A 27,578-nucleotide genomic window follows, 5' to 3' on the forward strand; every position below is an offset into this window, starting at 1 on the left:
TGCTGTATCCACAGAAGATGACAAACAAGAGCTGTCAAGCGCTGAAGGGAAAAAAGGAACAGATCAGCTACTCCATTATCAACATCTAAAGGGCAAAAGCTGAGGAGTCTCAAAACTAATCAGGAGCAGGCAGGAAGAAATTACTGCCAAATTTTCTCAGGGCAGTGGACTGCCAAAGAGCTTCCTAAAAACAAGCCTCCAGGCCTTGAGGGAGAGACTGGTGGTAGACAGAAAATCCCAGGAAAGCCTGGGAGATGTTACCTTCATGGCTTTCAGCTTCTGACAACTTGCAGTCTCTTAGACACATCCTGATGGACAGACATCTTCCAAGCAGCAGATGTAATCCTGCTAACAGGATTGCTTTATTTAAAATTGAACCTTGCAGAGCTTGTTAATAATAGTGCTCAGAGGACAAGGATGCAAAACACCAGCTCACAGCATGAGGAGCACAGGTCCTGGGCCACCCCCACAGAGAGGCTCTTCCCTTCCCCGTGTTTGTGCTCAGGGCACATTAGTGGTGGAGAATTAAGACAGGGCTGGAAGCCAGCCTGCAGTCAAAGGTGAGCAGGCATCCTAATGACCTCAGTAAGTTTTGTTAATTGTTACAAGACCCTGGAAACTCCAGGCTCCCTAACGATGAAAAGGAAGTAAAGATGGGTATCCAAAATGCCCTCTGCAACACTGAGCACTGTACCGATTCTCTCATCTGGCAGTCTCCTCCTTACTGGATGTGGGCAGCAGGGAAGGGAAAAGCAGCAGCTTTAAGAATTAAGAGTTGTCATTCAACATGGCGTATCTGACAGAACCTCAGTCCTGTTAACACAGATGCAGTAAATATCCTTGTTAAGACAAAATCCACTCTTCCTGTGAATTGTCCTGCTCCAGCTGTAATACATCACTGTAAGTCGTAAGATGACTAAACAGACAATGAAACGTGCTCCTCTTTAAGTGTGCCAACTTTCAGCCTTAAGTGCCTCATCTTTTTTGTACTCTGAATCACAGCTGCTACAGTCTCTTGTTAATTTTATGAACCTCCTTCGTGCCTGCTTCTGCTGATACACAGATTGTCCTGAAAACTGAAAGCTTTACAGGTAAAAATAAAGCCACTTTCTCTTTTGCAGGGGGAAGACATTCTAATGTCAGGTTCAAGTCTTAAATGAAAACACTCCTGCCACAAACCACCACCAAGAAAAACGACTGAGGCCAGGATCTCTCTGAAATACAAACTTCACAAGCTCTGCACTTGCATCATTACTCTGCCTTTGCAGAGAAAAGTTATGAAGAAATTTTCGTATTTGAGGACAACTGACAGTCCTAACACTAAAGCGGAGAGGGAGCTCTGAGTCCTTGCCGAGCTCTTTGTGAGGTAACTCTATGAAGTACTGATTGTGTCTCATCTTCTTTTTCCCTATAACCTAGTCATATTTCACCTGATCTTTTAATTAAAGTTTTCATAAAGCAAGATCTAACTGGAACATCAATTATAGCAAAATCTAGCTACAGATAATTGAATTTTCATTCAAAAGTGGAAAAATTGCTTTACATTTTTTCAAACATCTGTTTTGTTTTTTTTTTTCCCCCAAATCAAAACAGTACGGATTGCTAACAATACTGCAAAAAGGGCAACATCAGGAGGCAGAATTAATTATCTACTGGAGAAGAACTCATTAAACTGAGCACGAAGAGTAACTGTGAGTAGGAAAGAAACCAGTCATGAGAGCTTCTAATAAAGCACCAAGAACTGGCAACAAAGGACCAAACAGCTCACGGGTGACTGGATTTCTGAATTCCTTATTACCCTCTCCTACCTTCCCAGTTAATACCATTTATATTTGTACACAGTAAGAAACTAATAAAATACCAGAGTCTTTTCCCTATAAAAACAGTTTTATAATCCACTGCAAAGCTGCTGCTGACAGGTTTATATGTAGATAAGGCCTGAAGGAAGTCTCTGTTCTAGCAGCATGCTGCTACTCTTGGACTGAAGATGACTCCTTTAATAGTAGAACCCCAGTCCTTAATGCCTGTGACCTCCTGCAGTACTGTGACAAGAAAAACTTCCCAGGATCTGTTTCCAATGCAGAGCAGCTGCTTTCAGCACTGCAGATGCCTACTGTTCATTACCTTCAGGTGCAGCGTGACCCACCTTTCCAACACGGTCAAGTTCACATCCATGTTCATCCGCTCGCTCTGAGATTATGTTGCTCTCCTTTCTTAGCTTAAAGGACTTTTTAATTGCTAAGACGTACAGACCCTTCACGTACTGTTTCAGCACATCACAGCAGAAAAACTCAAGCTTAGCTGGAAAGTACCACAAGCATTCAGTAACAAAGTCCTTTAATGAATCTTGTGCTGACTGCTTGTAAGGAATAGAAAAGGCTCATGGGAGTAATTGAAGAATTACAGCAGTTAATGATACAGCATGTCAGGTTAAATTCTGGAAATTACAATCTACGTAACTCCACTGAGATGCATCTTAAAAACATTTTTATAGACCTGAGTTGATTTAAGGTATCTTTTCTGAGCAATGACAAGTATCTGACAATTTGTATATGTATCAATGAACACATGCTTTGTGTTTCCAGTTAAACAGAACAGCACACAGTTACAGAGCCAAGTGGGAATTATATAACAACCAGTAATTGTAAGATTTGCAATAAATAATTTAAAAGCATTTCAGTAAGAGCTAGAGCATCAGGCATCACCAGGCACAGCACTGACTACTGCCACTGGGGGTACTGCCTGCCAAACACATGGGACGGAGAGGAAGCCAGAGAGAAGAGGTCTGACTGTAGGAGAAGTCTGAGAAATGGAAAATCTACAAAGTGCATTCACATAAATCATAATGTTGAACAGATCACCACTGATGGAATTACAGATTTCTTTTTATTATTTTTAGTTTTTAAATAAGGTGTCGTTCACCTGCAGTTCCCAGAATGCCTTCCAAAAATGCAAGCAAACATCAATCAGCCCCACCTTACAGAATGGCACCTGAAGGCACAAAGTGCCACTATTACTTTGAAGTCAGGTCACCAGGCAGCAACAGATCCAGGAGTTACAGACCAATCTCATGTTCACTTCACAAATACCAGTACATTTGACATTTGGGGTCTCGCAAAGCGCAAGTGAGGCCTTTCAGCAGTATAACAGGCATTTTCTTATTGCAAGCCTTAAGTTCACCAGCTTACTAAGTAACAAATTAAAACAGCTATGTGTATTTATTTAACGTAACACAAGGCTTGTTGTAATTCAACCTCAAGACCATAAAACTGTATGACACTGCACAACATCTTGCCATAACATGAAATATTGCAAAGATGAGTTCAAGGGCATATGTCTCTTGTCCTTTGCATCAGCATGAAATATGTTTCTTTTTCAGGATTTATTGCTGCTACAGCACGCAGCATCACTGGGTGGGTTCCAGCTCTTAAGACAGGCAACCCAAGTTGGCATTTGCACTGGCAAAATTTTTTATGACTTAGAAAACTTAGATGGCTATAGATCCCATAACAGGACAAATTTCCAGAGCACAGAACACACAAAGCAGTTGTGAAAATGAAATGCAGCAGACCAAACACATTTCAGTCTATTATTGCTTCAGGGTTGTATGTATTTTTGTGACAATGCAAATTGAAATCCAATCCAGAGCAATGGTGTAAAGGAGACACAGCAGACCGAACACTTCCCGGTCCATTACTGCTTTAGGGAGACATGTATTTTAGTGCTGATAACACATAACAAATAGAAATCTAAACCAAAACGAGAAATATATTGCTTCTGAATGATTCAGCTACACTGGGAACATATTTACACAAGACTGAGAAGTAAGCACACAGGCTTTTTTTTCATGTTTTACTGCAACTTACTGAATCATTTAGTTTAAGCAAGAAACAGCATTTCCGCAAGCAAAATGTCATACAAGACAAATGTAAGCATTTCCAAAGAAATATTACACACTTCATCTTCAAATACCAACTTAAAAGTCTTAGAAACTTCCCTAACAATTCTTTCTGAAGTTGTATTTTTCAGCTGTAGCTCAGTGTGACATCCGTATCTACCTTACTTTCCTAAGAACCTGCGATTACCTGATGAGCAGATTCACATCTCCTGTAAAGTACTGTACTAATTAGTAGTTTATCAAGATCGTGAGACAAAGTAATTAATGTGGCAGTAATGACAGTGGAATCACGCCGGCTGAGGGCTGGTGAAGGAGTGCTGAATTAGGCCTCTTGAAGTTCTCTCTTACTCATTGCCACGGCTCTGATGAAAACCAGTTACTCTCTGTAGGTGTTAGACCTCCACGTTATCTAAGCCAAAAAACATACATCCCTACGTGATAAAAATTTAACAAAGGGGAAAGAATTAGGCCAAGAAACATATGCTACCACTACAGAAAAATCTGAAGAAGCAAAAAACTGCTCCATACCCCAAAGCAGCTCTTCATACCTTCTGTCCTCCAGAGCCCAGCTGTGGAATACATCCCCGAAGCAATCACTCTGACCACCTGCACAAGTGGTTTATGTTATCCTTTTGCATAGCCACCTTCCATTACACTTTTTTCCTACCACAGAAACACAACCAATTCCTAATTAGAATATCCCCCAATGTCATTGCATACCATGCCTTGATCCTTCCTGTGCATGCTGGCACAGAGGCTTCTCTGGATGTCTGGATTCTGGCCTCCCAACATGACTGCCTAGGACACCTGGACCACAGATCCCTTCTCACCAACATAGGCCAGGAAATACAGAGTTTGCAGATGGGTTACTGACGTACAATTATTGCTGCTTCAACTCTCACACTTCCAGTTCTCCCTTCTACAGGCCAACATAGCAGGCACGGTTCCCTTTTATCCCCGTCCAAATGAAGTTCCCTCATTGGCAAAACTTGGCGATAAAGAAGCTTTGGCAACAAGACAGAGATAAATGGAAAAGCTGAGTATTTTTACTGTGTAGTGGTCCATAAGAAGTCCTCATCACACCTAGCATGTAGTTTCACTTCAGGTACCCTGGAAAGAGGAAGAAAAGCAGAATCCACACAAAAGACAGCAGGCTAACAAGCAGGGCATGCTTGCCCTCAGCCAGCCAGCCCACAGCCATGAGTACTTAACACCTCAGCAAAGCATCCAATGAAAACAGTCACACACACAAATCCACACTCATGGACAAAAGATGTCCATATTCATAGACAAAAGATGTAAGGCAGCATATGACCGTGAGCATCTGGCTGACAACTAAACTAGCCCAAAACAGGTTAAGATTCTAGGTAAGGAAAAACAGAAAACACACAAGGTGCCTAAGAAGTTTCACCACTATAGGGCAAATTGCTCAGAATTAACTTCTGAATACACTAAACATAAGTATTCTAAACAGGTGGCTCAGATCTTGCTAAAGATACGATTGATATTACCGAGGAGAAAGCCCTGCTGGTCTTAAGTTACCAAGTAAAATCTTTTCTGCACTGCTGTGTGTGTTAGCTCAGAGCACCATTTCCGTCTGAGCAAGGGAGCACTCCACATCTAAGAGGATAATGATTAATCACCCAGATAGCACTTGGGTGTCAGGCAAAGCAATTAACTTTGAGTCAGGGAGAGGCCCTGCAGAGTGATACAACAGGCAGCTTTTGGCTCCAGGGAATAAAGATTCAGAAATAGGTGGGGACAGGCAGAATCAAAGCCAAAGCACGAGCTGCATCTTTCCTTATTTTACAAGTCACCACCAGCAGACACAAATGAAAGCAAAAACAACAACAGAGCTTGACCTAAAAATTATACATTAAAACCAAAGCCTTTGCAGAAGGAGAAGCACACAAGCTGTTGATCATGTTAACATTTTGTTTGTCCTCCCCTACTAAAACGGCAGGCTTGGAGCAGGAGAAGAGGGAAGCACTGAACCTTCAGGACATTAGGACACGCAGAGGTAATTACAAAGAGTGTACAGGTGTAGGCAGCCCTCCCCTGAAGCCAGAATTTTAGGATAAATAGCACCTTTCTAGCCAAGCTTTCAGATAATTTAGTAAGCACGTTCCCATTTACTAGAAGAGAGAAACCAAAGAGAAGTCGGTGTTATTTGTGTGATGCTCTACACTATGTGAGAGCTCCTGTGCTGATTTCTGCTACACACACCAATAATTTTTCCCAGGAACGTTCCAGTTAATCATTACAATAGAAAGAATCTACTTTCTGTGCCCAATTCCTCCTCCTACTCAAGAACAATACACAGCACAAAACCAGACCCTGGTATTTGGCTCTAAATGTTACCACAGTGACCAAATCCCCGGGCTAAAAACATCCTGAATGTCTATGCGCGACATTTTGCCTTTTCCACCCCTTTCTTCAAGATCCTGAAGCTGTTGTCCAGATGTCTCTGGCTTTCCATCCGAGCTGATCCAATGTGAACTGGACTGGTGAGGTCAGCAGCACCTATGATTAATGCAGCAGCAGGGAGCCTGTGAGGCAAAACTCTCAGCTGGTGAGCTCAGTAGTGAATAAAACTGGACTTACCTTTTCCCCTCAGGCAGATTCCCCATTCCTGCGCTGATATAGCTACTACTGACCTCAACAGTCCAGTAATCAAGGACCTGTAAACAAATAAAAAAGGTCACTTTTACGTAAATATTTGCTGAAGCGCATGCTTGAAGTACAGGGGTTTGGTGTCTGCCTGTACGTCCTCCATGCTCCTGGTGGCCTCGTTCATCTCCTGCCACACCACCCTGCCTGGATGTCAGGCTGCCAGGATCCATCACAGCAACCCTAAAAAAATTCACCAACCAAATCAAGGGAGCAAGTATTTAGTGGCAAATTCCCTTGTTGGTTTTTTTAATCCTTAGCTTCACAGATTAAACAAAACTTCCTAAATATACAGCTATAAACAGAAAATTAAGGTAGAAATAACAATCAGGCAGTTATTCCTAACTGGCTTAAGATTTATGAATGTAGCACATTGACCTGAAACTTCATTATACAAAAAAAAAAAAATATGTTAACAAAGCGTTTCTCTCCTATTCTTATACGTTCCACAAGTAGGTAGACTCCACAGTGGCACTGCCTCTGACTCGAAGCATCTAACTTCAGGATCCTGAATCCTCCTCGTGGGTCTCTCTTCACCGTCTATCCAAGACCATAGGCTCCCCATTTTCAGTGCTCCCTACTGCAATTCAGATAGATGTTCAGTCAGACAGCAAAAACCTTCCAGCACATCACACAAGCAGCTCCATGCTTCAGTTTTATTTCTGGATTTCCAAAGCTGCTCCAGCTTCACTACCACAGCCCTCACTAACATGCTTGGTTTTCTACCAGTTCTCCTTTTGTATCTATCTATCTATATATAAAAAAGCTCATCAGGAGTAAGTCATTTATTAAACATATTTATTAGCTTTTCCCTCCAAACATTTCTAAGCACCTATAAGGAAACCTAAGAGGCAGCTCGGAGCAGGGCACAAACCAGGATGACTACCATCATTTTCAAGTATTACCAATACCTAGTAAATTTTTCTGTTTGATTATAATCAATGCAACCTATAGCTTCAGAATCGCGGCACTAACCTGATAGCAATGCATCAGCCACTGTAACAGAGTCATTAAATGACACTTCGTTAGGGTCACCTACAGGTTTTCATGACTTTATCAGCATGAAGAGAAGAAAATGGTGAGACAGAAACTATAGAGATCAACCAGCAGGTTGAAAACAAAAAAAAATCCTACACACCCCTACTCATTAATGGTGCAGTCAGTCCAAGACAGGCTTAAATTTCAAGCTGTTGACATCTTCAGTTATGTATAAGTTCAAAGGTCATACCTGGTAAACCGAGAGCAGGAGTGCTACAACTATGAAAATATACCTAGAAAACTATCAGAAGTTACTAAGCAGGATAAAAAATAAAATTAAAAAGTGGTAATAGTATGGAAGGATATCCGGCTTCTCCATGTTCATTTAGAAGAACAGCATGGAGGAAGTTGTTCCCTTAAGATTTCTCAGGGCACTCCAGACAGCCCTGGTGGGGCTAGTTTTCAATATATATATATATATATATTCTTTTATTTTATTTTTGTCTTCTTGGCTGAAAATCCTGGCCAAGAAATTTGAGAACTAGACCTGTTATGAATAATGAAAGATACATAGATAGAAAACTAATATGAGAAAGATTTGCAAGTAGATTTTTCAAGGAATTGTAGGGTCTTGTTGTCATTCTCGTACAGATTGAGTATTTGCAGAATGGAGAATTTCTCAAGAGCAATCAGAAATTAAAGTCCTTTTTCTATTGACACGTGCCAGTGATCTCTTCGGATGAGTTTCTCTCATGGCTGGAACATGTTCCCAATTTACTGCAAGACTGCAAGCCAGATTGTACGGGCAATGCAAGGTGTGTGATACCAGGCATGCTCTCAGTCCTTTTCAGTTTGAAACTCATTGGACTGGGCTTCCAAATCAGGACAAGACAGCAGAAGATTCATGGCCACACACGAAGACGTTCCTAAAACTCAACCTTCCTTTTCCAAAGCGATTACGTCCATGGGCTCACTACAACCACAGCTGCTGGCTTTGCCTTCCTGAAAGCTCACAGCAGAAGCTACAGTGGAGAAAATCATGCACATGATGCCCCAAGCCAAATGAGATTTTGGAAACAGAAGGGCTGTAACTCCATGTTTCTGCCCAAGACAGAAAAGGTTAGCCTGCAGAAAATTCCCACTTCTGAGAAAGATTGGAAACTCTTGCCTTACGGCTGCCACTGAGAGCGTAGATTTCGCAGAATATTTAAGTTTGTCTAGACTATGAAAATATGGGCTACTGCCAGGTGAATCTCATTTGGGGCACAAATTTTGTTCTGCACAGCAGGTCTGCCACCATTTCTGACTTCTGTGTGCGTGTGCCTAGATCAACCATCACTTTCATGCTTACCTAGCTGCAGGTGCTCAGCTGGCTGCTTGTTATATCAAAGAGCCCCTCAACGCTCCTGCTTGGCAGGAGCCCCGTGGAAGTTCAGGGCTTCTCAAACATACGAAAAGAGACCAAAAAGGCCCAGACCTGAGGCCTGAAAGTGCCTCCCGGGGAAGCCCTGCTTCTCCCTTCAGGCTGCTGGGTCTTGCAGAGGACCTTTCAGTCCCCATGCTGCAGACCTCAGGGACCAGTGGGGCTGGGGAGCCTGCCCGAAATGCCTCAGGACTCAGGAGCGCGAGCACTCACTGATGTGAAATGCTCGCTAGTGAACGACGAGCTCTGAGGCTGCTGCCAGGTGCTGCTGGAAAACATCAGCTCTAATGAGGGCCAAAAAGCCTTTCAGATCAGCCAGAGAGAGAAAACCTGCTCCAGAGAGGTACTCCCTGGACTCAGCAGACAAATTACACAGAGAAATCAAGAGCAGGGGGAGAAGAGTTCAACCAGGAGAGCTGGGGTGACTGCTCCTGGATATAAGCAGCTGGAAAACCCACCTCTGGGGAGGATGGAGAGGGTGCTTGAGGGATCACTAAAGGACAAGGCTGTATCAATAAATACTCTTTTTTTTTTTCTTTTTCAATCCTCACAACTGCTTCAGTGTCTGAGCCTCCTAACCCAACAGCCGCACAAAAAGAAGAAAACATTGCTCCTAAGCAAATTGGCATGGGAGCGATCCCTGGGCACGGGTGGCAAGGAGATACTGCTTGAAGGGGAGGACACCAGGAGTGAACAGCAAGACTATATAACCCCGCTGCAGAAGACAAAGGCTTTTAACATCCTTGCTATTTAAATGAAAGCCAGCTAAATAAGAGCCTAAAAAGAGGAGGGAACACATTTACTAAGGGCACAGCTCAAAGCTGATCATGGCCCACATGCAGCCAAGCCAGGGGCTGAGGGAACAGCACACACGTTTCACTGATGTAAGTGGACGTGACTTGCAAAGGAAGAAGGCACCAAGTCCCTGAGCTGAGAAACCCAACTTCAGTGACTGGGTATACAACTATTCAGAGTGAGAAACCACACGTGAAAAACTCTCCTTCAGAAGAGGCATGCACTTTGGCTGAATTCTTAATAGAAACACTTACCTAAAGCCTCCCACAAAACACAGGAAGGTCAGAAATGGAGAGAAAAGAAAGGTGGGTTTTTAAAATCTTGATTTCTTCTCCAAATATCATAAGCAAAATGCATTTTACACTCAAGTTACAATGTAAGACCTACAGAAGGACAGGTTAGCTACAGTTGTGAAATGATTGTAACCCTCATCCGGAGCTGTGTTGCCCGAGATCTCCACAACACATTCACTACTGCTTGCCTTGCTCTTTGTCCACAGGCATAACCATCACGTAAAGAAACTGAAAGGAAAACTCTCCTGCATTTCAGTGGTCAATGGTTTTAGGCCTTCAGCAGCGAGTGTCCCACAGGATCCAGCCTCTTCAGGAGCTTCACACCAACTGTACAGTAGTTGATAAAAACTCAGCTCTTCACCACATAAGGCAAAACTGTTCACAAGGCCCGTTACATTTCCACGGTACCACAGTCACAGTGGTCTGGTTTGAGTTCAGCCATTTTAGGTAGAAATAATTGATTTTCAGGGCTTCCTGAAACACAAAAGCTCACCGTACTTTGATGGAACAATCCCTAAGATTTCTAAAATGCCCCATTTTAAAAGAAACTAACATACCTAGAAATCCAACATATTCTATAAATATATTAAGGAAAAAAAAAAAAAAGGAAAAAAAAACAACAACATTTAAGAACATACAAATACTGATAATTAAATAAGAAAAAAATCATTAAGAAAACTGTTTCAGCACCCACTGTCAGTATTTCTATTTTTTTTCCCATTGTTTCTCAGGATGCAACTGAGTAAGTACATACTAGTATGCTCAGAATAAAAATGAAGTGCATATTCTAAGGGTTCGTAGCAGAAGTCAGCGGCTAGCATTTGAAATCTGCTGCTTGGGCTGTCCTCAGATGCCCTCCGTTGCACCTCTTGCGATGGGGCTGGGTACAGGCTTCAGCCAAACGAGTTACTTAAAGCCAAGAGCTGCAGCCAAATGATTTAACACCATCACACTTGGTAAGTGGATGGCACCATCCTCTTCTTCCTGCAGCAAGCAAGGCATTTTGGAAATACGGTCACCTGTGGGTATCTGTGTGGGTTTTTCAAGACACGTAAGGAAATACTTGTGTTTAACCCCGTAAGTTTCCTTCAAGCTGCCTTTCTTACGAAGAGTAAGAGTACCATAGAAATTGCAATTTATGCAACGTATGAACTGGATGTGTTGTTTCAGCATGAACAAAAAATAGTTAAAATACAGCAGGGAATATGCCTTGATAGCAGAGTAGCAGTTTAACCAAGTACAGGGAAAGTTATTTTACGAGATTTCCATGCCTCAATTTCAAGGTTTATGAAGTATGGGATTTTTATTATTTTTCTTTCAGTTAGATAAAAACAACAACAAAAAGCCCCAAAGGAAAAGAAACACACGCACACACAGGAAACACCCTTATAACTTTAAACAATTTCTGGAAGAACCAAAAGATAAGAACCAAACATTCTCTTAGCTATAACTCACTGTGTATACAGCTTTATTCTGAAATGGTCTCCAAATATTTGCCAAAGGAGGCAATATTTATGTATAAATTGCTGTTTTTTTGGTATTACACCACCAACAATGCAGCATCTAACCAAAGAGAAGCAGAGCCAGCACTTGCTGCACATCGCAGCACTGTGCATAGGCTCCAGAGCACACAGAATTAGAGGACTTCGAAAGATAAGGTTTTTCATCTTAATATATCCCTGGTACTCTGCAAGATCGCAGCTGCAGGCAGAAGCTAACGCACCCTTCCAGTAATGAACCAGATCTTCTTGCCCAAGAGCCGACAGATCGAGCTTTTGTGATGCACAGAGCCAGCTCCTGAGCACACACAGGAATTTAGGCAGCTACGGAGCCTGGAAACTCGGAGGAGCATCTCTGGTCAGTGGCGGCACGGACCCCATCCCAGCAGCAAGGCCGCTTGTCTGCCACTCCCCACCATCCCCACGGCAACCTTATACTTACAAACCATTGTGTCCAGAGTCAAAAAACAGCCTGTGAATCTCTGGATCGAAAATTACAGGCCTCTGCCACAATGTATTTGGGAGCTGAGGGTGTATTTCTCCTCCAAAATGTACCAAGGAATAAACTCCTTTAAAACTGGTTGATGTCCACTCATAAAAACAGACTGAAGATTTCAAGCTTCCCATGGCAGGATGGAAGGGGGGAAGAAGAGGAGATTAACCTGCAATTTTCCAAGAGAAAAACGCACACCTGCAAAAAGCTCTGTAGTACACTTCAGAAGTAAAACAACAAAAAGCATTCCCTCATCTTGATCGCACTGGTTATTTTCCAATACTTCCACATCACCTGGACTACCACATATGATAGGGCTCACTTTTTTTTTAACCACTGTAAAAATAATATAGAGCTGTGTTTACCTGATGCAAGCACTTTAGTTATACTCCGTTACTTTTATTTGCTCCTGGCCCTACGTCAGCAGGAGCCAGTCCCATCAGGGGAGCCCTGCACCATATGCCAGCCATTTCCCCTCCTGCCCGGTTCTGCATAGATCCTTGTTACCTCTGCTCGGGAAGTGACCTACATACACAATAAAAAGATGCTCCAGGAACACTATCAATGCCATGGTCAAATACAGCATGTAAAACAAACGCTAGACATTTTGGATAGCAAGCAAGCAGTGAGCTTGCTTGCTCAGTGGGCTTGCATTGCAAAGATACGCCCCGAACAGCAAGCTATGCACTGAGCAAGAGAAAATGCTGAGGAGCTGCTCATTAATTGTGTACCAGCTATTCCGCATGCTGAACGAGGCAGGGGAATCTAATCATGCAACTGATGATTGTACATTATGACAGCAACCAATACTGCACAAGTGAGCTTAATTCTGCCACTTCCTAAACTCTGGGTAGCTTCCACAGCTGGTATCTAAGTTTTTTTTGAAAGCCTGATCTGGGCAGCAGGCTACCTGAAACACCATGCCAACACCCACACTCATCAGCTGCGCACTTAACTTTGCATCATCAGATGCAAAAGGTCCAAGTATGCTCCATACCGATGCAGTTCTTCCCAGCTAAGCTCACACGAAGCACTACCAAGCCCCTGCGATCCAATTTTTCAAATGTTTGCCTTTCGCCCACGTTTTTTGTAACGAACATCCCTCCAAATGTTACATTCCTGAGAGCAGGCTCAGCCAAATTCCTGAAGAGTCAGGGACATCAGAGCTGCTTGGGAAGCAGGGAATGATGGCTGCAGCCTTGCTCCTGATCTGTTTTACCGCAAATTTTCTGAAGAACTTCAGCCTGGGATGGACATTTACCCACTGCATTTCTTGAACTTTGCATTTAAAAACCCAGACTTGAAGAGACCTCAGCTTATTAGCTCACTCATCATGCTGGATGTGGTTTCCATTTCTGGCATTCCATATATTCTGAATTTACAACTGGGGGGAAGGAAAGGAACAACACAACACGACTGCTTCCAGCCACAAAGACCTGCTCAACACTTGCAATATGCAATATACGAGGACTCTGTTTGTCCTTGAGAGAAGGTCTTTATTTTCCAGAAATATCTGGAAAAGTGCTGGGGAGAAAAGGAGAGCTCTTCTGTCTACAAATAGCTCTGTGGAAAATGGTAAGAAATGGAGAAGACAGGTGAGAGATGTTGCTCATTTCAGCCCATGCCCTGTGGTTTTCATCCTTCAGTTTAACCACAGCCCTTTCTAAATCACAGCCGCAGGAAAAAAGCCCGCTTTCTCCCACAGACACAATCAGCACAGATCCACGCTGTACCAGATAGGGCTGAACAAAGTCACACAGGCAACCACCACTCACTCCATCTACTTTCAGAGCACCGCAGTACTGCACGTAACACAGTAGCTCAGTAAATAAATGCACACGTATGGAGTGCAACTCTTGTCGGGCAATTCATAGAGTGCTACAAGAAAGACTTCGAAAACTTCTCAAATTATACACAACAGTTTTTACTGATTTGCAGTTTATTTCCTGCCCCTACCCCTTTCTGCCTCTGCATTTCAGCAGCTGGCACTGCATCCGAAGCGACGCTTCACCGAGGGATCTCCTTAAACCAGGGCTAGGAGGCTCTTGCTTGCTGTTGGCAGCCAAAGGAGAGAGAGAAAAAAAAAACTGGTTAAAAGTTCCTTCAATTTCTAACGCCTTCATGAAATTATCCAGGCTCCCTCTGGTGGAGGATTTAGTGCAGCATTTAACAACGGTGAACGCCGTTTGCTGCGTGAGAACAGTTTTCAACCCCAATTTTTTCTTTTGTAAAATAAATCTGATTAGAATTTGACTCTTGTGGTGTTTCAGTGACAGCACTCTAAGGCAATGCTTTGTTTTCAGCCATGAGCTCTACCACACGGAAAGAAGAGCAACCTCTGATAAAAAGAAGGAAATAGCACTTTTTTTTTTTAATTATTGTTTATAAATTTTTAATTATTGTTTATAAATTAGTGTCTTTGTGCTCCAAAATTCTCAGGACTGTTCCCGGTCCTTACATCAGCTTTCCAGACCCCAGCGAGCGACCACCTCTCTCCCTGATGTGTGTAGGGAACAGAGATCTCTCTCCCCAGGCCACACATGAGGTCCTTGGCTCTACAAAACAGCAACCCCTTAGCTCCCACTTTCCACTGTGATATTTTATACATTAAGCACCAAGCCTGACATCCCTCAGAGGACACCACTGGCATTTATTTGCGCCACCATAAAACAATTCAAACAGGCCCATGCACCCTGCTGAGACATACATTCACAAAAGTCAAGCAAACCATCCCCTTTCCTCTCCACTCCCTCCACCTCCAAAGATGTCAATGTAACTGGTTATGATCAACAAATAACATGAGAAGCTTTTTAAGTGCACAAGAGGGTCCCATTTGGTATTTCAGTAGCTACCACTAAACATAAGGACACCCTCAAAGAACCCATTCTGCCCCCTCACATCATAATTCTGTTTTCTTGTCTCCTAAGCGTTATAGAGGTTATCAACATTTGGCAGTCTGAAGCCTGGATTTAAAGTATAAAGGGGGTAAGGGGGTTAGCACTTAAAAAAAAAAAAAAAAGGAAGAACTAAGCCCCCAGTTTGGGGTAGGAAAACCGCAAGTGAAAGATGTCCCTTACGGCACAGGAAAACCAGCAGGAGCCCTTCTGAGGACGGAGCCAATTTTATTTCCGACAGCCTTTATTATGACTCACTAACTTCTTTCCTTAATAAGACTACGAGCTGCATCCCAGCTAGCGTGTTTACAGCATGCCAGAGGATTCAAAAAAATCATTCAATGGTTAAGAAGCTGAACACAGTTAACTAGAGGAAACCAGTCTAATTCTTAACCTGTCCTCATGCTTTTAGACAGGGAGGGCTGCAAGGCTGTAGCCAGACAGATTTACTTCTTTTTTTCTTTTTTTTTTTTTTTAGATACTATATTGCAAGGACTTTAAACACCCTCACAGTGCCTCTCCCTGATGATGAACGTCGCCCAAACTACAGCCTGACAGGGAGGCAGCTGAAGAGCAACCAAAATCCTGGGGATATTTAGGATTTACTCGGAGCAGAAAGGAGTCTGAAAGCTTGGAGGAAATGCTCCCCATCGCTTCAAGCTCTCTGGGACAAGTAGAGCGAAAGTTTTAGCAGAATCAACTCCTTGTGAGTTACACAACGGGTACAGGTGAGCGTGTTCTGATGTCCTTAACAAAGCCCAAAGCCTCCCAAAGCAGATGTCTTTGAAGAGAGGCTGCTGCCTCACCGCTACTACCTGATTTTGTCCCCACAGCATCCCCTGGGTGCCCCATAGCATCTAGAGCCACGCAGGGAGCGGGACGAGAGGTATTTAGGGCCAAGAAAGCCGGGCATGCTTTCAGCCCCCCTCAAACCCACCTTACGGCGTGACCCCCCGGGCTGGACCGTCAGAGATGGGGACCCCCCCCTCCTCCAGCAGCCTCCCCAAAACCCCACAGCACCCCGGAGGAACCCCCCAAAACCCCACAGCATCCACCTCGGCGCCCCGCAAGCAGCCCGTAAGGGGGGGTCCCGGCGGGTCGGCCACTCACCGATGCCCAGTCCCACCACCACTCGTCCCCCCAGCAGGGTCTCCTTGTCGCGGGCGGCTGCCAGCACGCCGGCCCCCGCCGTGAAGAGGCCGCTGGCCAGCAGGATGCAGGGCCGGCGGCCGCACAGCCCGTTGAGGACGCCGCCGGCCAGGGCGGAGAGAGCGGCGGCGCCCACCGTGCTGGAGACCAGCAGCTCCTGCCACAGGGCGTCCAGGTTGAGCTCCCGCTTGAGGAGCAGCAGGGCCCCCGACACCACGCCGGTGTCGTAGCCGAAAAGGAAGCCCCCCAGGGCGGAGAACACCGACACCACGTAGACGAAGCCGGGGGTCTCGTCCTGCTGGAACTGCCGCCGAGCCGCCCGCTCCAGCTCGGCGCCCGACGCCGCGCTGTTGAGGCTGGAGCACGACTCGGCGGCGATCAGGCTCCGCTCGCCCGCAGCAGCCGCCGCCGCCGAGCCGGCGGCCCCCTCCGCCTGCTGCCGCCGCCGCTTCTCGCCCATCAGGTTGCTCAGGCTCCGCAGCGTGTACTCCACATTGTCGCTGGCCTTGCGGGACATGGGACGGCCGCCGCGGGTCCCGCCCCGCCCGGGGGCAGGGCAGCGGGGACGGGGGAGGCGGGCGGGCGGCTGCCGGGCTGCTGCGGCGGTGGCTGGAAGGGCTGCTGCCGGTGGTGGCGGTGCTGGCCCTGCCCGCCCCTCCCGGGCCAGCGCTCAGCCGGGTCGCATAGCCACACTTGAGGGGAAGTTGCCGCCGCCGCCGCCGCTCCCAGCGCCCGGGCGGAGCTGGAGGCGGGGGCGGGCGGGGACAGCGGCCAGCGCGGCCCGGAGGGAGCCAGGGGCCGCCCCTCGCCGCTCCGCGCAGCCGCCCGGGGCCGCGCCCGCGCACTGAGAGCCGCCATGGCGCCGCCCAGCGCCTCCCTCACCCCCATCATCGCCCTCATGGCCGGTCCGACGGGGAGAAGCCGCCCCGTGAGGCGCCCCGTCCCGCCGCCCGGCCATTTTGTCGCCCTCCCCGCCGCGCCTTTCGGCCCCGCTGCCGAGCGCCGGTCCGCCGGTGCCTCCGCCTCACGGAGCCCCCGCTGGGGAGCCGCGGTTAAAATCAATAAAGTCGGCCGTTTGTGGAGCTAAATTGAGAGTTTTTTGTTTTTTTTTTTACAAAACCTGTGGTGTTGTAAAGCGCCGAGTGGTCAAAGTGTGTGCGTGTGTGTGTGGTGGGGGGGAGATCTAGGGCAATCCTTAGTGTCAAAGAGGAACAGATTTGTTAGCGTGAAAGAGGAAGAAAAAAAATCTTGGGGATTTTTTCATGTTTATTCGCAAAAATGAAAGCGCAGCGTTTTGGTAATCCCATCTTCAAGCGTTTTTATTTGGGGTTCTCACCGGGATAAAGATGAAGGTTTAAATCAGACGGAATACAGTGGAATAACTCGTTTTTTTAATCTTTTTTTTTTCCAGTGGTTTGGTAGGAAAACTGTGCCTCCTGGTGGAGAGTACATGAAGTAAAAGTGCGTGTTTCCTTCAGAGGAAACGGGAGCCTTTGCTGGCCAATACCCATGGCAGAGCCTCCTAGGTGCAAGGCAAACCTTGACAGAAGTCATAGCAGAATATCACCAGATGTGCTTCATTCCTGAGGCCTGATCTAACGGCACGTATTGAAATAAATAAACACAATTTTCCTACTGACTAAAATGTCTTCTGTAAAGGTCATCGTAACGAGCCTGGCCCATAGATGGAAAGTTTTGATAATAACCGGATCAGCACTTCTCAGCCCACACCTTGTGAGCAGTACTAGTCACAGCCACATCAGTTATTAACTGAGAAGGGGAGCAGAGTCCTACAGGGCCTGCTGCATGCAACCATGTCTGTGCTTTGCCTCTGCCTTTTTGAGGCAAGCTGTGAAAGGCTGGTGCTCTGTGCTCCATCCAGGTAACACCGATTGAATACAACAGTGGGCTCTGGCTGCTAAACACAAGATACGCACAGCTGTCTATGCAGTGAATCCAGTTAGTGACAGATGTGGCAGAGGATTTTTAAATATAATAGGTCAGCTTCCACTTTTGAGAAACCTAGGTAAGAATTACATGTTAACATTCTGATGCTTTTAATCGAGATTTGGATGATATGGTGTAATTGCCACAGAGCGTTCCTTATTCCTTTACAGCCTGTTACAGTCCAGCCCAGCACTCAAGCAAGACCCAGGCAGCCCATCCAAGCTGTAGGATCAGGAATAAAGGCATGCTGCAAGAAACTGTCACCCCCTCAGGTCCGGGAGCTCTCCAGGAGCAGACTGGCTCACATTTCTAAAATGCCACCAGTGGAGAGATCTGTAATGTTCCAGAAACCTCCCGACGCACCCAAGAAGCACAGCACTCAATACTTGTATGTGCAAGGCCCAACTATAAAATGTGGGACACAGTGCATTAAACAGAAAATATTCACACCAAATCCCCAGCCAGCTAGAAGGAATACTCTCATAGCATATTGTCACAGCAGCTGGCTGTCACAAAAACAACCTGTCTTTTTAACAGCCATCTCAGAAGCTGGAGGCATTCTGTACGTTATAGTCAATAGGGACTCAAGAGAGCTAACAAAAAAAGCTTTTTTTTTTTTTTTTTTTTTCATGGCTGGCCCAACACAATCAAAAATAGACATATTTCTCTTCAGATCATGCTGTCAAGCTTCTCTCTTGAAAGTATTCCCTGAAGAAACACAACAAAGAAGTTCAGCTGCAGGATACACTACACTAAAGGGTGACTGCATGAGAAAGAGGGAGGATTTGTTTGTCTTGTGTGTAGATTTTCATTACTGTGATCATCTCTCCGTAGCACCTGGATTTCGTGATAGCAGCTGCCTTATAAATGATTTCACAGTAGTGCAATATGTCATGGGTGTGATTAGTAATCTAAGATGTGGGGGTCAGATCCAAAGAAGGATTTGTGTGGATTTTAGCCACGTTATTCTTTCAGGAGAGTAAATGTTTAATTGTAAGACTGTTCAAGACTTGCTGCACCGGTTCATCCCTCCCTTCAAGGTGTGTTTGCACAACTGTTTGCAAGGTCATGTTGTGAACTAGGTCAAAGAACTTGTCCAGCTTTAATAAACCCCACATGATTTTTTCCATTTCAGCATACAGCAGGAATAATTACAGGATTTTACTGCTTATATATTGTTAGTACATGGCCCAGAACTCCCCCAGGCCTGAATATCTGGGAGTTAGCTGCTGTCTCAGGATTTATTGGCATTCAAAAGCAGGTGGATCAGTGCCTAAATCTCCTGGCTATTTCAATCCAGCCAAGATGCACAGTGAGATTCAGTAGGTTTTTTATTTTACAGCCTAATGGTTCACCTAGGAAGCAGGACACCTGAATCATGGGTTTGCTTCATCCCAAGAGGATTTAAATGTCTCTCGCACCTCCCAAGAAGACTGTAGGTGGTCTTAAAAAAAAGATGGTGGTCTTAAAAAAAAAGAACCCATCTTAAAAAGATGGCTTCTTAGCAGAAACTGGGTTGCTGTGCAAGAATGTAAAGCCATGGAGCTACGTGGACATCGAGGTAGAAGATGATCTGACTGTGGCAGGAGAAGGTTCTGCCTTCTCAATGCTGGTTATATTTTGTACATGAAGCAGACAGTGCATTTTAAAAAAAAAAAAAAAGATCCTGAGGTAAAGGATTCTTTCCATCTCAGTCAATGCTTTGGGGGTAGGCAGCTGGTCTTTAGCCTCATGCAAGCTTTAGCAATACAGTGTGCAACTCCTTGAGTTTTTGGGCTCCAAAACTACTTTCATGTTCTTTAGGTTATGATGCCTTAAACTGTGATGGGAAACCCCCTCTGATATTCACAATATTTTGCTATCAGCAGAGTTGCTACATAAGTTTAGAGATATCTATCACTGCATTGGCCTGAGGGAAATCACCTAGCTAAATATGAAAAAGAAAAAGAAAATAAATAAATCAGCAAATACTGTTTCCAGTAGCAGTTTATCTAATGTCTTTAACACGGGAAAAGCAATGATCTTTTGTTGTTCACTGCTAGTAATGTCAAAACCCTCTCTTACACATTTTCTACGTTTGTATGTAGTTCTCAAGGTTCAGAAATCTTCTGAACACAGAATGACACATTGCCAGTTTGCCAAGGAATGTAGTTGGGTACCTTCTTACAAGTGAGCCCTCTGACAAGGCACAAATCCTGATCCTGATTCAATCACATCAGTTGGTTGAATTTGTGAATATGTGTTGGTTACAGAGGGCTGGGACTGTAAGGAAGGCTGTAGTTTAAAAAAGAAAAACGGAGAATGTAAATAGGAACTTAAGAATAAATATAATCTGAAATAAACTGTGTATTGCCTTAAAACTTCATTTGTTCCAAAATCCTCCTGTTCTTGCAACGTTCTTTGGTTTCTTTGGAAAGAAGAACAGTTTTGTGATCCTCATACAGCATTCCTTGTCCAGCCATTTCCACCCTTTTGACACACTCATTTTGTTCACTTATCTGAATCTACCCTTACCTCTCAAAAAATCAAACACAGTTTTCCTTCTCGTGCCTGCTTTGGGTTCTCCTTTATGTTCCCAACATCAATAGTTGAAGAAAAGTCACTCTTCATTTACATTCTCTTCCATTTAACTCTTTCACATTTTAAATTTACTCTTTTAAATTTCTGGGTGTCCTGGTGTGCAGGATGCCTTTAGGCCAATAATTTACCTTCCACCTCAGTTACCTGAATCTGGGGCAACACTACAGACATCCTCTGTAAAACCCTTTCAAAATTAAAGTCAGAAGTTATTAGTAAGGAACCTACTGACACCGCACATTTAATCCTACTGGTCAAGTGTTGGAAATAATTTGCTGAGCAAGTGAGAGGAGCTGCAGTATTAGCAGTGGATGGTGAGTGCAGGATGAAGCTGACAGAACTGTGGGATGACACGTTTCTTGCCTGACAGGCAGCGCTGGCAGCACTGGAGCTATGGCTGCCGAAGACTTCACACCATAAGCTTTTTTAATTCCATATAACTTTACCAAAGTAATCATTTGAGCTCATATTTTGCATAATTGCTCTCTCTTTCATGCTAAATATATAAATCCCAGCAAACCCACTTCAGACCCATTGAAAACGCAATTGTAAGAGACACGTGTTTTCTGAAGTTAAATTTTTCTGGCTATTTTTAAGACCTCCAGCTTTTTCATGCTGTAGAGTGGGGACGGGATTTTTGGCAGGAGAACAGTTCCTTTCTGCCTTTGGCTGTCAAAAGAAAGAACTAGCAAGATTTGACTGAAACAGCCTCCGATAGTCAGCAGCAACATGTGTAAGAGTGCTGCTAAACCCAAGCATGCCCTGCGTGGGTCTGCGGCCCTGGTGCACCGATGGCTGTGCACTGAGCTCTCTGCAGGCTTCCCAGGGTGAGACGTGGCCAGCCCACTTGCATGCACTGCCTCAAAAAGCAGCCCCACGTATGCTGAAAGGCAGTGGCAGTGCAAAATGGAGGGGGAGGGAGTCTTTTACTATTGTACAGTTTGGGAATTTTTACATTCATGTACTTGAAATGATGGCTTACCGTCCTTATCAAGTCATTGTTACCCTCCAGAAGTTGTAGCTATGTAGCTACAACACCTGGCAGCATAAAAATCAAGGACTTCCACAAGATACAAGAGAAGCACTGCTCTCAATACACCGTGTCTTCAACCTAATACATGTCAACATGGAATGGTTCCTCTGTCTGCCAACGAGAAACCTCTTCAAGAGCTGCAGGTGGGCCCAGAACAGCAGCTCATCTCTCAACAAACACAGGTTCTTGGGATCATACAGTAACCAGCTCTTGTTTGAAGATGATCATCTCTATCACCTAGGAAAGACACGGGCAGGAAAAAGAGAACCACATGCAAAAATGTCAGTTTTAGTAAAAAGCCCTTGATTCTGTTGGCCACTGAACAAATTTGATTTCTGAGGACCTATCTCTCTAAAAGGTAGACAGTACTTCTAAACCAAATCCTCCCACAGATTATGTCAGACTGGCGCATCAGTAGTCCATCAGTTAATGAAATAAAACCAAAAAATAAATTGGAAAGGCTTTTAGGCTTATGGATCACTCCACACTGTTCTGCATTCCTATAAAAAGTAGCGGCTGACCCCGTATGAGTTCACTGCCTTATAAGCTCCCACCCCATCAGAGTAAAATCTAAGCTTCAAATTAGAGTCCCACGAAGTGGAAACCGCATTTTTTAAGCAGCAGGCTATGAGCTGCCTCTGCTATCGGCCCTGACATAACATCACCGCCGAGCAGGATGCTGTACAGGACTGCTGTATCCCAGGTTTGCAAATGAAACCGAAAAGAGGCTGGGAGGAATTCAGTTACTGACTCAGTGAGTTGGTCGTAGCCTCCGGATCTGACAGATGGCGAATCAGTCACAACGTGTTTGGTTGTTTTTCTTTGACGGAACTGTACAATGGGGGATAAGCAAGTTTGAAAAGGAAATTGGACCACATGAATTCCTTGCGCAAAGGCAAAGTAGACACGTAGGGTGCTTAAAATGGACTGATAGGAGCCAGAACATCATCCTGGCACATGAAAGATGAAAGCCAGCACTTTCCGTGGTGGGGAAACAGGCTGGAACAGCAGCAAGCTGAGACTTTTATCTGCCTCCTTGCTTATTTCTTTCTGTGCCTGTACTTCAAAAGTCCTACTTTCACCACTGCAGATAGGCATCTTTTTTAATCTATTGGACTAATTTGTTAGACTGACGGCATTAAAATCCGCTGCACTTTTTAAGTAGGTCCTCTGCGAACTGTTTTATGGAACTCCCTCTAGAAATTTTAACAAATTCCCTGACAAGCATCACACCTGCCAGAGTGATAATTTTAAACATGAATTTAACCACTCATGAAAATTACATTACGGGTGATTCTTGACCCCTTCAAAGCAACCGATATTGCGTATATGCTAATCTCATGGGCAGGTTAATGCTGTCAGTAGGAAGCGTTGAACAGTCGCTGATACTCACTGCAGAATGACACCTCTGGTTCTCAGAAAGCCTCTCTGGGCTCGGTGGGGACTCCTGCTTACAATCTGGCCCTGCCAGGTGGCCACAAACACATCTAGGAGGCACTTCTGGCCTGGTACTCTAGGTGAAAGAGGAGGGGTGGGAGTTGAACCCATAGGGTCTCTTTCTAGAGTCCTTCAAAGGTAGCGGTCTGCTTTCATTAATTATGGAAAAATTGCACACCTGCCTCCCTCTACAGCTGCAAATTATGCACCTGGCCACCAGGGTATATGTTATCCCTGGGACATTGATCTGAAGGAGTGTCCTGGGTAAGAAGACAGCTTTTCTTTCCATGTAAGAGGTGGTTGTTGGGCACCACGGGTGTAGTGGCACAAGGGGTCCTGGGCCCATGCTGGAGGGCTGTGCGAGGCAGGGAACCACGACTGCTGCAGTCACATTCCCACTGCTTGCAGGGATGGTCCCTGCAGCAACCCATCCCCAGGTTTTGTCTCAGAGCTGAGTGGTTTGCTCCGAAATGGAGGCTGGGGTGAACTGTTTCATTTAGCAGGGTCAAAGACCCTCTCTGCTGACCATGTAGGGAGCTGTAGCTCCTGCCTCTTCATTTCTGCTTACACGCTTAAAGCAGATGGTGTGAAAACCCACCTCAATGTAGGCAACTGGGCATGCTGCCTGTGCTAACGCATTTACTATGGAAAACAATTAGGTCCCTGAGAGGCTCAGCCTCGTAATACAGACATAAATGTGAGGTCTTGGCTTACAGAAAGCAACATATGGTATTGTCAGTGGAGAAATAAAGCAATATGCATTTTATTTATTAATATGCTAATTTGAAATATATGAGGTAATAAAGATGATTTAGTATTCAGTCTCACTCTAAGAAATTAGCAATGCAGTGTAGGATACGTGCAGCTTCCAGCTCTGACAATGACAAATTTAGGTGACTCTAACTGTGCAGTTAGCACAGAAACAGCACGTAACTACTGCTAATCAATAGCGCAGGTATCCTGAATACATCCTAAGGAAACTACTTATCCTAAGGATGAGGAAATCCTCACTACAGGAAGGACATTGAGGCCCTGGAGCATGTCCAGAGCAAGGCTACGAAGCTGGTGAAGGGCCTGGAGCACAAGTCCTGTGAGGAGCAGCTGAGGGCACTGGGGGTGTTTGGTCTGGAGCAGAGGAGGCTCAGGGCAGACCTTATTGCTCTCTGCAGCTACCTGAAAGGAAGCTGTGGGGAGCTGGGGGTCGGCCTCTTCTCACAGGGAACTGGTGACAGGACCAGAGGGAATGGCCTCGAGTTGTGCCAGGGGAGGTTCAGGCTGGCAATGAGGAGCCATTTCTGCTCAGAAAGAGCAGTCAGGCACTGGGACGGGTTGCCCAGGGAGGTGGTGGAGTCACCGTCCCTGGGGGTGTTCCAGGAGAGGTTGGACGTGGTACTTGGGGACATGGGTTAGTGGTGGCATTGGTGGCAGGGGGTGGTTGGGCCAGGTGATCTCGGAGGGTTTTTCCAATCCTAATGATTCTGTGATTCTGTGAAACACAGCCAAAAGCTCACACGGAGGTATGTAAATGTAAGGGCATGGGGAGACAACACATTGAAGGATTGCATTTTGAGTTGTGCAGTGAGACTGATACTCTTCACAAGAAGATCATGAGACTATAAACAGATTAAGAAAGTGTGAGAGGTTGGGCCAGTTGAAATGTGTGCTTACTCTTATCAATCAAGACTACACAACTTCCATTTTATTTGTTGCAGTTCTGCAACTGTATGCTAATCCTTATGAAAACTTTAATTTCAGAGGAAAACACCTAATTAAGTAGTGGGAATTTAACTGGTCTATATTTATCTAACAGTAAACAGGTGAATAAGAACTAGTCGAGGAACATGACAGTGAATGTATTCACCACTAACATAAAAATACAGTTCTGTGAACAACGGGGTGGCTGTTGCTCTGCACCAATGACAAATCATGAAGTGATGCTGTCCTTTTATTCTTAATGCTCAGCTCTTCAAAACTGGCAACTAGAAATCAGAGAATGGGAGAGAACCAGTGTTAGCTTTAATAGCACCACAGCAGATAGCATAAAATAAGTGAGAGGAAAGAAAGAAAAAAAAAAAAAAGGAAAGAAAAAAAAAAAAGAGTGAAACAGAAGAGAATAAATTGGCAGGGGAAGCAAAAATTGCAGTACAGTAGAGAAAAGTCAGAATCAAATATATAAATAGGTCTGTAGCCTTTTGGAAACTTTCAAGCAGTGAAGATGGAGAAAGAGAGAGACAGGAAAAAAAAGACGCAGAGAGTAACCAGATGGAAATCTAAGTTTTAGACACCGGTTCCAGCTGGGTTAGGTCAGGAGATCATCAAGCAGCAGCTTTTAAGACAAAAATTCAGAACATTAATGATATTTGGAAGAAAAGGAGTAAACGAGCAATCCTTTTTATGACACTATCTCTCCCTATGCTCCCTCTCACTTTTGAGATTGACATTGTTTTGAAGTCCCAGTTGCATCATTTGTAGTCTGACAGAGAAGCAGTGCATCAAGGAGCTGCTATTTGTTAACAGGAACTTCCACTGAAGCACAAGACAGACCTTTACCAGGTTTCCTTGCAGGAAGCATGAGCCTTGATATTATTATTTTTTTTCTTGGTCAGTCTCCAAGCCTCAGCCCCATACCCAGACCTGCAGGTGATTCTCTGGCAGGATCCTGCCCAAGCTTCTTGTGGAGGAGGCCCTTTGCAGGACATAACACAGCTGCTTGGTCTCCAAAAGGTTTATCCTCACCCAGCCTCTCTGTGAGGTGGGGACGAGGGGAATGGATGGGCTTCTCTTCTACGTGTAGCCTTCTTTCTCTGCAATCAGCCTTTGCCAACTTAGCCTGCCTCAGCAAAAGCATTAGTGCCCTGAGGTTTCAACCCATGCCCAAAGGCTGCGATCACTGGAAGATGCAGGCGGGCCCGGTTCCCTGGCAGTTCCAGCCCTCCCTTGCTGCTGGAGGACGGCAAGTGGCCACCAAACCAGGAAAGGCTTGCATTTCTGCAACTGTGTCATTCATCATGGACACACAGATGAGGCCAGGACGAGCTTGTCCCCCATGAAAATGGCTGTGAACTGGCCTCTGGCTCCTGCACAGCGTTCAGCCTCCTCATGACAGACATCTTCCCTCACCTGCAGCTCACATCCTCCAAGCCTTGCTCCCTGCTTTGGTCCCCGCAGACCAGGCTGGCTGCTGCCCTCCACACACAAATGTCCTCTCGCAATGTATTTTCTCCTATTCCTCCAAGCAGCACACTTAGAGAAACTGCTGTGTTGACCAGCTCTCTTTGAACAGGAAAAATTACTTCAGCAGCACAGCGATCTTTCTATTTTCCCCGATAATCTTGCTGTGTATATTACATTGTGCTTTGGGGCCAGCAGAGCCTCAAAACAATGTTAGGTTTTTGAGCAAACAGCAATCTTAGGAAACAGATCCTGCCCTGTAAGTTTAGATATAGTGAAAACAGAGATGATATATAACGCGAGCAGTTTGCTGTTATGTTAGCTGCACAGTCCTTTTCATTGCCCACCAGAGAGAAAGAGGGGAAGGTAGGTAGGCTGGGAGACGGATTATTTCTTACAGGCGTGATGATTCCTCAAATTTATCCATAAAAGGGGAACAGGGAAGAGAGGCAGGGCACTGTAGTGTCACAAATTACCCTGGAACTTTCCTTAGTATTAATACATCAGTGCTTGTCGCTTGAAATTTCTGCATCAGCCATTGCTTTGGGAGTTATGTGAAAGGACAAAAAAAAAAAAAAAAAGTACGTTTTTAGTCATCAGATTCTCATAACTAGTTGCAAAATAGGGTTCACCAACAGACATCAAAGAAAGTGTATGAGATTTAGGGTAAGAGAGGAGATGAGGGAAGGATCCTTCCAGATGTTTAAGATTCCTGAGGAAAAGATTTACTAATGAAAGAAAATAAATCTTTTTAAATAGAGCATTGATTTGTTGGGGATGGGGGGAAGGAGGGAGTTACAAGTGTAGCAATATTCTTTCCTCCAGGGTGTTACCTTCTTTGTGGCCATGTCAGCTGCCACCATTGGGATCTTCCTGATGCTGCCTAGCATCACCACCCACCAGACCCAAACATGTTTCCAATGGGCACCCTGGGATGGGACCTGCTTCTATTCCTGATTAAATTGGGTATGCTGCTGCAACTCTTCTGGATGCTACCTACAGCTCCTGAGATGCCCACAGGGTTAAGCTGCTGTTCTCTGGGCACCTCAGTTCAGACCATCTTTCTAATGTGATGCAATTTTAAGAATCACCACGTTATCCTGTTTTTATTTTCTAATTGCTGGTCATTTAGCGAGTTAAGTCTCCCCTTCGATGAAAGGGATGGACTTTCCATTCTAGACAGACTCCATCCAACCCTTCAAGAAATCAAATAAGCTAAGAAGGGCACAAAGAGAGACCTGCTGTTCAGGGCCAGTACAAATGTCTGCTTGAGACCAGCATTTCCAGAGTGGGGCATATTCACTTCAGCTTCATTTTCTGA

At 44.9% G+C, this 27,578-nt stretch overlaps 1 protein-coding gene across 1 annotated transcript in view; it reads right to left on the bottom strand.

Annotated features, from left to right (window-relative positions):
• The window catches only part of SLC2A13 (solute carrier family 2 member 13), a 153,667-nt gene extending 136,858 nt beyond the window's left edge, over nt 1–16,809 (bottom strand). Inside the window, exon 1 of the mRNA XM_084302400.1 lies at nt 16,054–16,809. Within this exon, the coding sequence (XP_084158526.1) occupies nt 16,054–16,609 (556 nt within the window). The 5' untranslated portion in view covers nt 16,610–16,809. The remainder of the gene's footprint in view (nt 1–16,053) is intronic.
• Nucleotides 16,810–27,578: the final 10,769 nt, after the last annotated feature.

This window comes from Netta rufina (assembly GCF_964035555.1).
Source record: "Netta rufina genome assembly, chromosome: 1".
NCBI classification, from domain to species: Eukaryota; Metazoa; Chordata; class Aves; order Anseriformes; family Anatidae; genus Netta; species Netta rufina.